Raw genomic sequence first — 12,388 nt, forward strand, 5'->3', positions numbered from 1 at the left:
CTGCCGTTTGCCAGCTCTGTAACACTGGAAGCCAGAAAGCCTTCCCGAACCACCTCAGTTTTCTCATCTGTGAGATGGAGGTACCCATAGCTTCTACTGCCTATGGCTGCTATGAAGACTGAACGGACCCAGAGTTCCCAACATGGAGCCCGGCATCAGCAGGAACTCAGTAAATGCAAGTGGACTGGAAAGATAGAGAGGGAAAGCAACATCTCATTGCCCAGTGACCTGAGTTAGCATCCAGCTAACTGAGTTTTCTAGTTAAGTGAGGGTTCATCCACAGTACTTGGGACTTTCTGCCTCATTGCCATAAATCTTTAGCTCAAATGCTCACCTCCCAGGAGGGTGTATTGGCTCATGCCTGTAATCCCAGCACTTTGGGAGACTGAGGCAAACAGATTACTTGAGGTCAGGAATTCCCGACCAGCCTGGCCAACATGGTGAAACCCTGTCTCTACTAAAAATACAGAAATTAGCTGGGTGTGGTGGTGCCCGCCTATAATCCCAGCTACTCAGAAGGCTGAAGCTGGAGAATCACTTAAACCCAGGAGCTGCAGGTTGCAGTGAGCCAATATCGCACCACTGTACTCCAGCCTGAGTGACAAAGCAAAACTTGGTGTCACACACACACACAAACACACATGTGTGTATATATCTCCACTTCCCTCCCTCCCCTCACCTTGTATGAGGGGTTCACATTCTATGAACATCATCCTCTGGGTGACCTTACAGGGCATCCCTCTCAGCACCCCAGTCCGCAAGATGGAAGAGTGTCTAGTGTTTCTCTATGGGGCACTGGTAGCATTTGGGATGTGCTTGTTTAGGTGGTGAAGGGCTGTCCTATACAAAACAGGCATGCACATTTCTGCCCTCAGCCCTTCAAGTGCCAGTGGCCTCAAACCACTGGGGCCATCAAAGGTGTTCCCACACTTCTTTGAATGTTCCCAGGGTAGTAGGCAAGAGAGTCATTGCATAGTCTAACTCCTAGTCCTCATTTATATGTGGGACACTGAGGCCTGGAGGGACCATGCAGCAGATCAGCAGCACCCTGGCACTGTCACCACTACCACTGTCACCACTACCACTGTCATTTGTCTCACCAGGATAAAGCTGGAGACCCAGAAAGCTAAAATAGCAGGAGTCTGGGGCATGCCCTGGAAATCAGCTATTTAATCAAATTCCTAATGTCCTCTTAGTTTTCTTGACTTGCCACTGCAATGAGCAACTTCAGGCTACCAGGTGCCATGTGGTAGAAAGAATCACTAAGATGCCTTTGGTAGCTAAAATAAAAAAGTATCATTCATAAACACCCTCCCCCCACCCTTCTGCTCAGAGAGTTATTCTACATCCTCTTCTCTGTGCATAAATATAAATATATATGTGTATGCTAAAAAGTGCTTTTATACTCTAGATAGACCCAAACACCGCTATAGAGAGAGACATATGGTTTTTGCAACTTGCTTTGCTTTTTTCCGAGGGCTAGCTAATATTTTGATTCTGAGATGAGCCTCAGTAAGTTTCTGTAAAAGATGGGTCCTTAGATTTGTCTTGCAACATCTTCTCTCAAAGCCCTGTTTCTCTCATCTGTGAAATGAGAGTTTACGATGAACCTTGTGGGATTTTCAAGAAGGTGACATGAGCTGATGTTTCTGAAGTGCTCAGCAGAGCAGATGACACATAATAGGGACTCAATAAATGGGGCCCATTCTTGGGCTGGTGGTTTTGATCACTCCGTGTTAGCAATGCCCTTTGTTTCATGTGGATGGCTATGCTTCTGGAAGGGCATCTACAACTCAAAATCTGAGTAATAACTGAACCCAATTTTAAATACGTATCACAAGCCTTTCAAAAGATTTAACAGTGGTCACTTAAAAAAACTGTTTTAATAAAGATGGAGTCTCACTGTGTTGGCCAGGTTGGTCTTGAACACCTGGCCTCAAGCAATCTCCCTGCCATGGCTTCACTTTTTTAAATTTGTCTTTATTACATAAAATACATATTCAATGTAGAAAAAAGAAATGAGTTTTACAAAGAGATGGAAATAAAAATTACTGATATTCCTACTGGATTGGTCAGAGTTCTCCAAGAAAACAGAACCAATAGGATTGAAACCAACAGGACATGTGAATAGATAGACCGAGATATTTATTTTAAGGAAACTGGCTCATGCAATTGCGGGAGCTGGCAAGTCCGAAATTTGTATGGCAGGTCAGCAGACTGGAAACTCAGGCAGGAGCTAATGCTGCCGTCCTGAGATGGAATTCCTTCTTCTCCAGGAAGCCTTAGGATTGCTTTTAAGGCCCTCAACTTATTGGATGAGGCTCGCCCACATTATCAAGGATAATTTCCTCTACTTAAGTTCAACTAATGGTAGATGTCAATCACATGCATAAAATACCTTCAGAGCAACATCTAGACCAGTATTTCACCAAACAACTTGGCACCATGACCTAGCTAAATTGACACATAACATTTATCCATCACACCTACTGTCCAGGGACATCACAGTTATTAACATGCTGGCATAATCTCTAGAGATTAATTTTTTTTTACAAAATTGGTATTTTATAACATGTAGAATTTTATATTGTTTTCATTTAACTTCATATCTTAAAAACATCTTCATCTGGCTAAAATATCCTTTAACACCATTTCTTTCAATGGAATTCCACTTTCAATACAATTCCATTGTGTGCTGTCATTCCAGACATTCCTAGCCCAATTATCCTATTGCTGGACACCTAGGTTGTTTCTACTCCTTCACTTGTTAATTTTTAAAGTGCTGCAGTGAACATCCTCATTGATAAACCTTTTCGTACATCTGCAGTGGATGCTATAGGCGCCCACCGGAGCCCTCTTTACTGTGGTGACTGTTGGTGGCAATGAATGGCTCACAATGGCCCCCTTCTCTGAAAAATAGCCTTGGGCCCATCAGGAGCAAGCAGCCCCTCCCAGGAAGTTATGCCCCACCCTGGGGGACAGCCCACAGCTAAAAGCTGACTGACCTTGGAGGCTAGGATAGACAAGGCCAATGCAAGGCAGCCTCCTTTCCGTAAGGTGGAGCCAGCTCTACAGTGCAGTTTCCCATCCAGAGCACCCCCCTGATTCCCACTGTGAGACCAGGATGGAGGAGGGACCCAGCTGAGGTCACATCCTCAGTTAGCTCTGTCAGGTCCTGCCTCTCTGATTTCTTTATCGGAGAGCACACCTTCAATAAAACATTTGTCTCAGGCTCTGCTTCAGCGGCCCCAGCCTAAGATAGCATCTCTGAATATTTTAAGGTATCACTTCTATTGAAGATTTGACAGTGGGCCCCAAATTTTTTATTGTGTAGCTGCACTATTTCTGGGTTAAATTTTCTTAAAGGGAGTCCCTCTGACATGTCAGTCCTTTGCAGCTTGTCATGGTGCTCAATACTGAGTAGGTAGGGACTTCTGAGGCCCAAGACTTTTCCCCTAAAGCCCAGGGCAATAAGAGGGAGAGGAGAACCCTGGTAGTAGTGAGTAACGACAAGACAGCCCTGGACCCCTTGCTTCCCTTAGTCCTACTCAGTCCTAATGAGATTACAACAATTCTCCATGCACTTTATCATTTCCCTGGATGGGGCATTGCCATGGTTGGGGATGAGCAAATAAGGCATGGGAGTCTGACTAAAAAGGGATAGTATGGCTCAGGAAGAACCTCATCTCAGCAACCTGGGTTGTTGACAAAGGGGGCAGGGTTGACAAAGGGGCCAGGGTTGAGGCCAGGGTTGAGCTTTGATGTATCAGGCTCATTGACCATGAGCAGACCTTTTCAAGAACAGAAAACATGGCCATTCTTTCCATCTCTGCTTTGACTCGCTCTGTGACCTGGGGCCAGAATCTTGCCTTCTCTGAGCTTTCTTCAGAAGGTGGTTTTCCACTCCAGATCTGACTCCTTGTATATCTGACTGGCCCTCTTCTCTCTGGCTCTTCAGATGGAAGTGCAGTGTTCCGGGGCTGCTTTCGCAGGCCTGACAACCTTTCCCTGGCCTTACCCGTGACAGCTGCCATGCTGAACATGTCCGTGGACAAATGCGTGGACTTCTGCACAGAGAAGGTGAGCCCAAGGTGGGGACCACATAACTCAGGAGGAGGGGATGGTGCAGGACAGCTGAAGGAACCACATGCTTGGCTGGAGATGCAACAGCTCAGTCAGGACAGATGCAGTTGTTGACTGGGGTCTATGACATGGGAGAGGGATGTGACTGTTTCATATGGACCTGAGGGGTTGGAGCTGCACAGAATAGATTTTTCTGCCTTTGAGGAAGTGAGTTTTAATACTGAGGAATACTTAGGAATGAGTGTGTATTAGTCCATTTTCATACTGCTATGAAGAAATACCCCAGATTGGGTAATTAATTTTTTTAAAAAAAAGATGTTTAATGCGCACTCACAGTTTCACATGGCTGAGGAGGCCTCTCAATCATGGTGAAGCCAAAGGAGGAGCAAAGGCATGTCTTACATGGCGGCAGGCAAGAAACCATGTGCAAGGAAATTGCCATTTTTACAGACATCAGATCTCGTGAGACTTATTCACTATCATGAGAACAACATGGGGAAAACACACCCCCATGATTCAGTTACCTCCCACCAGGTCCTTCCCATGGGGATTATGGGAGCTACAATTCAAGCTAAGATTTGGATGGGGATACAGCCAAACCATATCAGGTGGTGACATTTGAACTGGGCCTAGGAGCATTAAAAAAATGCCAGGTAAAGGTAAGGACAGCCCCACATTGGGGCAGAGGGAGGTCCCCGTTGCTGGAGGTGTGCGAGCAGAGGCATCACCCAGAGCTTTGGGCACTGGATAGCACTTGGGCTGGATGATCTTTTTTCTGGCATAAGATGCTAGATGTCTGACTGTTTATGCTTCTTCCCTAGCCAGACTGTGAACTCTTGGAGGGTAGGGGCTGTACCTCGTACATTTTGTGCCCTGCTTCAATACCCCCAGCACAGAACTGGGCACATAACCAGCACTCAGCAATGTCCAAGGAGCTCCAGCTTTTTCTCAAAATGATCTAATTACTAAAGTGCCCAGAGGAGAACCATCCCTCCTCCACCACAAAAAGATGGTTGAGCATTTCATTCCTTCTAGAGAGTAGCTGAGGGTAGAGAGGTATAAATGCTTAAACACTCAGATGAAGCTTTCTCCTGCAAGACTTGAAAAAGAAATCCCTTTCTCACGGTCATGCAATACACCACAGAAAATGCCCCCTTGGTGTGATGGTGATATGGGACCCATGCTTTGGGAAAATCTGTCTGAATCCGTTCTCAGACTCAGTGGATCTGAGTCACACAGATCCATTGGCCAGTGGATCCAGCCACGCCAGTGTGACCCTGGTTTGCCACCAGATTAGTCCTGGACCAGCTACCAGGGAGAACTAGAGGTGGTGGGTTCAGTTTAGAAGCAACATGGGCAAAAGACAGACCCTTGCCCACCAGATCTCGGGTCCAGCCTGCCCCTACTTAGCTGTTCATTAGAACAAATAAGCAATCAGAAACACATCTACCAACAAAGACTCTGGGTACACAGATGTATCAGTATCTCCTTTGGCTTGAAAGAACAAACTCGGAAAGCTTTCCCCAAAGCATGGGTGTATCACCATCACACCAAATCTGCAAATATTTAATAAGACCCTACTGTATGTCAGGACTCCTGCTTAGTGCTGGGGATGCAAAGTAACAAGACACGATCTCTATCCTCAAGGATGCAGGCATTCGCTGGGCATCTGCATTGTGGCACCTTCTGGGTGCTCAGACCACACCCTGAGTCCTGGATGCCCCATCTACTCTGAGTCATCCTGCTTGGCTATTTATCTTCATTCATTGGGCTGCTAAGGCATGAAGCATTTCTCTGGAAATCTAAAAGGCTGCAGCATCACAGCAGTGGCTGTTTGCTGAGAGAACATCCTCCATGCAGCCCTGTGCACCATGGATCACACGGTTTACTTCTCAGGCCAAGCCTATGAGTTTGACATTTTCAGTCCCATTTCACAGTTGAGAAAACCAAGACTCACACAGGTGAAGTCATTTGCCTAAGTTCTCAGCACAAGTGAGTGGCAGAGCTGGAGTTTACACTGGGAACTGACTTCAAATTCAAGTTCTTAAACTTCTGACCCCATCAGAGAGGCTTCCCAGAGCCATTCGAGAGGACCAGTCAACCTCAAATCACCAAGCTTTTTTTTAAGGGCTTGATGTGCTCCTAAAAGGCATCCTGGTTCCAGGTCTTTGCTATTGTACACAGGGCTGCAATGAACATACATGTGCATGTGTCTTTATAGTAGAACAATTTATAGTTCTTCGGGTATATACCCAGTAATGGGATTGCTGCGTCTCTGGAAGAGGAGCATCACACACTGGGGGTAGTTGGGGGGCGGGGTAGAGGAGAGACAGTTGGGGGTGGAGAGGGAGGGGAGGGTGGGGAGGGATAACATGGGGAGAAATGCCAGATACAGTATGCACCTAAAGTAAAATAAATAAATTTATATATATATATTTTTTAAAGGCATCCTGGAAAATGGGAGGTGACGTTTGTGAGATTAAAGAAGGCTTGGCTATTATTTGGTCCAGCTCTCTCCCCTTAGCAGGAATCCCTCCACCCACACTGCAGTCCCTCACTTCCAGAGGGCCCTGGGGGAACCTATAGATCCCCTGGAAGTTGGGGGACAAACAAGGGTGGGACAGGGAGATCATGATGCAAATTAGTGTAGCAAAGTGATAGACTGTACACAGGACTGCAGAGAAGTGAGGGTGTGTATGTGTGAACAAGAAGTCCTACTGCAAACCTCCCTCTTCCTGTTTTCTCTGATCTCCTTAGAAGGCAAAGGAGAGAAACTAAGGGATCAAGTGGACCAGGATACAGAGCTGCTTGTGTCAAGTGATAGAGGGTCTGGGGTTTAGGGTGCCAGAGGAGGCTCCAGCATTCTTATTAGTTAGTCATGGCCCAAGCTGACCCTCCAGCACATCAGCACTTCTGCTTTTCAGCTGGGCACCACAGTTCCTATTTAGTATCTTTTAGGAAAGAAACCAAAGCTACCATGACAAAGCTGGCTGGATCCAGCCACGCAGGTATGACCCTGGTTTGCCATCAGATTAGTCCTGGACCAGCCACCAGGAGAAGTAGGATGGTAGGTCCAGTTTACAAGCAAATTGGGCAAAAGACAGACCCTTGCCCACCAGATCTCAGGTCCATCCTGTCCCCACTTAGCTGTCCAATAGAACAAATAAAGCAATCAGAAACAGCTCTCCCAACAAAGACTTTGGGAACACAGAGGCACCAGTATCTCCTTTGGCTTAAAAGAGCAGACTCAGACAGCTTTTCCAAAAGCATGGGTCCCATATCACCATCTCACCAAGGGGGCATTTACTGTGGTGTATCACATGACCGTGAGAAAGGGATTTCTTTTTCAGTTCTCTTTCAATTCTTCCAGGAGAAAGCTTCATCTCAGTGTTCAAGCATCAACACCTCTCACCCTCAACTACTCTCTATGCAGGAAAAATGGAGCCAACACCAGGCTCAGAGTCTTGGCTGGCCAGAGTGCCTAGGCAGAATTTCATCATTTGTTTTGTTTCTATAGTACGTGCATTTACAGTATGGAGATGTATGGAAGTGCTACTTGTCCACAATTACTATTCATGGTAGCAATATAAAGTATCCTTTGAAATTTTAGCTACTAAAATGTGAATCAACTTAAAGGAAACAAATAAGTAAACAATAGTACAGAAGGTGCACAGATGGGGCAAAATAATAAAAGCAGGGTTCGGGGATGGAATCTGGGGACTCTCAAGTTGAGGGAGAGTGACAGAGAAGGCAGTTGTTGGAATGCAAATCCTGTTCTCCATTTGGAGTCTGAAGCTGTCCAGGAATTTAGCAACTCTCTTCCTCTTCTTCTCCCACTCCATCCCCAGGAGTACCCGCTGGCAGCTCTTGCAGGCAACGCCTGCCACTGTGGGTTTCCCACCACCCGATTCCCGCTCCATGACAGAGAGGATGAGCAGCTCTGTGCCCAGAAGTGCAGCGCGGAGGAGTTTGAGAGCTGCGGGACTCCTAGTTACTTCATTGTGTACCAGACACAAGTCCAAGGTGAGCCAGGCCCTTCCCCAGTGGACCCCAGATGCACTCCCAGTGACTTCCCTCCCAGACATGTCCCCACCAGTCCATCCCACACAGCCCACAGCAAGGAGAGAACCATGCAAGCCAGAGGGCAGAGGGCAGGGCTGGTGAACTCCACCAGGCTTAGAGTTCCTGGATAGGCAACAGGAGTGCCCAGGGTGGGGAGGGTTCTGATGACTCATCTCTATCCCTCATCACTGAGGACCCTTGGTGGCTCCTGTAGTGAGACTGAATGAGACGAGAGACTGAGCCTCCCACTGGCTGCAACACAGATCCTGGACAAGTCATTTCCCCTTCCCAAGCTTCCGTTTTTCCATCTATAAAATGAAGCTGTAGACCGTTGGCCTCCAAGATTCCTTCCAATGCTAAGATGTTGTAAATTTATCTATAAGTTCTTCTTTCCCTTCTGTCTCACTCACCCTTTCCACTTCTAGTCTTCTTCCTTAGCTAATGGAATCCACACTTCCTGTTATCTCCTCTTCTGTCTTTTGGGGCTATCAAACATGATAATAATGATGGTGATGATCATGATGATGATGGTGATGATAATGGTGATGATCATGATGATGATGGTGATGATGTAATGATAAAGATGATGGTGATGATGATGGTGATGATCATGATAATGAAGATGGTGATGATAATGATGGTGATGATCATGATGATAATGATGATAGTGATGATGGTGATGGTGATAATGATAATGATTATGATGATGGTGATAATGATTATTATGATGGTAGTGATGGTGATGATGATGATTATGATGATGGTGATGAGGATGATGGTGATGATAGTGGTAATAGTGATGCTGATAGTGCTGATGATGGTAATGATGATGGTGATGAGAAGGAGGAAGAGGAGGAGGCAGCAACATTTGGGGTTTCTCAAGGTCTGGTCTTACTCTGTGCCAGACTCAGTGTTGTGTCCTTCACATGCATTTTTTTCATTGAATCCCCTCAACTCTCTATAAGTTGGAAACAGTCAATATGCCCTCTTTACTGTGAGGGGGTGGGATTGAGACTCAGAACAGTTGAGGAGCTTACCTTAAGTCATAGTGTTTATAAACTTTCCCAATAAAAATCGTTTCTCTTGACAAGGTATCATGAAGAGGGGGTGGCACTTGGGTGGGGATTGGAGGCATCCCTTGCCAGGACACTCAGCCCAAAGGAAGTCCCTGAAGGATCACCCCAATGTCTGAATATATTGGCCATCTACTATGTACCAGTCCTTATGCCAAGCCTCTCTCATTTCGTGATGTGAAGCCCACAGTAAACCTATGATCAGGGCAGTATCATCCCCACTTTACAGACGACAGAACTAAGATTCAGAGAGATCAGGAACTGGCCACAATTATACATCTACAAAAGCATTTGTTTTCAGGTGTCTGACTCCAAAGCTCCTGCTAGAAACCATTGCCCATGCTCCGGTGACACTCCTCACGGTCTGGAAAGCCAAGAAAGCACCACTGGACTAGACATCCTCCTCGCCATTTCCCAGTCACCAAGCTGCCATATGTGGTTGAGCAGGTTGAGCAATGCACTGGCACAGTCTACAGAAAAGGTGGTTCCTGAAAGTTAGCCACATGTGTGCCCTGCATGGCAGAACATCTATCCAGACGAAGGAGTGGGCACCTTTTTCTGATCTGCACAAAAGTTCTGTAAGAGCTAGTGGCAGCCTCACCAACAGCCTGTCCCTGTTTGACAGATGGGGTACCAGCAGTGATCAACTGTGGCTGTTTGTATGGTAGCTAAAGTCCTTCTAAGAGCCTAGTGAGCATGTGGCTCTTGGCCCTATTTACAGTCAGATTGGGAAGGATGGGTCTTTGTTAGCTTTCGGAAAAGTGTTGGTTAGTCTGTGCAGAGCTGTGCTGCCTCAGCCTGTAGGGGAAAGTCATACACAGATTAATTACTCTGTGATCATGAATGGCTTTGAGGTGGCCAGAACAGACACTGGAGCCTTTTCAACAGCAGATAACGATTTCCTAATTGATGAGTTTGCTCATTCTCAGTGCCCTACCCCCAGGCCATTACTAAGGCTTGCATTTTTCCACGTCACTCTTGCAGTTTCTACACACGGGGGACGTTTGACAGTTATGTGGCTCATCAGCCTGCCAAGAGCCTGGCCCACCAGGGCTGCCATTTATTGAGCACCTACTGTGTGCTAAGCACTGATGCCCCTTATGGGAACTAAATAATTATTGAACACTTGCTCTGTGCCAGGCTGTGTCAAGTCTTTTACCTGCCTTAAATCATCTAATCATCCAAACAGTCCAGTTGCATAAGCACTGTTATTACCATTTTACAAATGAGGTGACTTGGCACAGCAACTTGGCCAGAGTCACACAGCTCAGACAGGGCTGTATGGGGATTCAAACCCAGGCAGTCGAGGTCCCAAGACTGCACTCTCCACCCTAGCTTCTCAAAATACACTGTGACTAATTCACACTCATTATCCCACATAATCCCATAAGGTTTATTAGCCCTGTTTGATAGGTGTGGAAACTGAGGCTGAGCGAGGCGAAAGCCTTGTTGAGTGTCACATAGGTAGACCATTCTGGATGGAAGCCCAGGTCAGTCTGATTCCAAAACTGCGTATGATATTGCCTCTAACATCTGCTTAATTTATGGGGCTTAGGAACCAAATCAACTTGCTTTATAGCACTGAGAACCATAGCTTTTACCTTGGGGTTGGCCCTGGCCTTCCAGGAAGTATTTGAATAGAGAATTCTGTTTTTGGAGGAAATTAAGGAGCCTGGTCTGCCCCACCTGACCTATTAACCCGATATTTTATTCTAGAAAAAAAAAAAAATCAAACCTCCAAAAAAGTCAGAAGGATTATCCAGTGAACACCTATATACTCATTCCATAGATTTTGTGACATATGTTAACTTTCGCTGTATTTACTTTATTGTCCATCTCTCCATTTCCCCCTCCCTCAGTCTTTCCTAATTTTTGGTGCATTACAAAGTAAGTCGCAAACATCATTGTACTTCAGGATGTCGTCGTTGGTTTTAATTCAATATTAGCTTTTCTAAAGTAACATTTCCACAGAGTGGAGTGCACATATTTTTAGTGTACTAGTTAATGTCAACTGGGTAATCCACTCCCCTATCAAACTATAAAACATAACCATATTCTAGAAAGTCCCTGTGCCTGGGTTCCTTTTTGCAGTGTACTCCAGTGAAAACCATCCCCAGAAGCTTACTTGGCTTCAACATAGATGTCTCTTGGTTTATTTTCTGCTAAATCTGCTCATCTCAGAACAGAGATTAAACAGGCGGGAGAAGAGAGCTGAACCTCTAGCTAGCAGCAACACCACCAGAAACCACGGTAAATTCTACAGGCACTTCCCGCATGTTTGTCTTACTCTAACACTGCATTCATTCATGAGTTTCATTCTCTTAAACAACCTCAGGCTGTCATCACTGCTTAATAGTCCCATTTTACAAGTGAGCAAACTGAGGCTCAGATAGATCATTTTATTCCTATGTCACCCAGCAAGTAAGTGAAAGAATTGAAATTTAAATCTAGGAATTCATACCTCTCCTTCAAAGGGCTTTTGTATGAAATCAATGAGGCTCATAGTAAGACTTCAATAAACAGGAGCTAATGCAGAACAGGAAAGACCCCGGTAAAAACTTGGGAAGTAATTACCTATGGAAGGCAGAGTGATCTGCCCTTGATCCTGATTAGTCACGTGAGGCGAGCCTGTCTGTTGAACTGAGCATGGGGTAGTCAGTGAGGACCTTGTCCATAACTGGTTGGGGCAGTGAGCAGGGAAGAGGCCAAGTGCAAGGGCCGAGGAGCAGATAGAAGGGAGGAAACATGAGGGAATACGGACAACTCTGCTGGCAATGCGGCAGTGATAGGGTGAAGGGGCGCTGGTGGTCACTGGAAGGGGCTCTTTCTAAATGATGGAACTATTTGTTCCTGTTTGAGTGCTAATGTGACTGAGCCGGCTGACAGAGAGAAGGTATTGGGGGATGGAAGGAGCAAGGAGCTTGAAGAGAATGGAGGGAATGTGGTCTGCACACATGAGCAGGGGATGGGTGGCTTCCCCCAGAAGGAGGAGAGATGGAGGAGAGGGGCCAGGGGAGGTGAGGGAGGTTTGCCTGCCTTCCCTTGGACGGTAAATAAGGGTGAAGATCATCTGCCCCCTGTTGAAGAAGGCAGCACTGAGACCTGGGGCCTCTAGGCCAGGATCTCATCTTCCTTTCTGCTCCAGCTCCCCCTGCTCTGAGCCTTCCCTC

At 46.2% G+C, this 12,388-nt stretch overlaps 1 protein-coding gene and 1 long non-coding RNA gene across 10 annotated transcripts in view; one reads left to right on the plus strand and one right to left on the minus strand.

The window, feature by feature from the left end:
* The window catches only part of WSCD2 (WSC domain containing 2), a 121,737-nt gene that overhangs the window by 89,951 nt on the left and 19,398 nt on the right, over positions 1 to 12,388 (plus strand). For all 9 annotated transcript variants that reach the window (XR_004729054.3, XM_035257474.3, XM_078338122.1 and 6 more), the window contains 2 exons: positions 3,959 to 4,080; positions 7,932 to 8,106. Coding sequence is in view for 8 of the 9 variants with exons in the window: in XM_035257474.3 (XP_035113365.2) it covers positions 3,959 to 4,080; positions 7,932 to 8,106 (297 nt within the window). In the remaining variant the exon portion in view is untranslated. The remainder of the gene's footprint in view (positions 1 to 3,958; positions 4,081 to 7,931; positions 8,107 to 12,388) is intronic.
* LOC118144331 (uncharacterized) overlaps positions 1 to 12,388 on the minus strand; it is a 44,627-nt gene that overhangs the window by 23,380 nt on the left and 8,859 nt on the right. The gene's annotated exons all lie outside the window — the stretch shown is intronic.

The sequence above is a fragment of the Callithrix jacchus genome, chromosome 9 (genome assembly GCF_049354715.1).
Source record: "Callithrix jacchus isolate 240 chromosome 9, calJac240_pri, whole genome shotgun sequence".
Classification (NCBI taxonomy): Eukaryota; Metazoa; Chordata; class Mammalia; order Primates; family Cebidae; genus Callithrix; species Callithrix jacchus.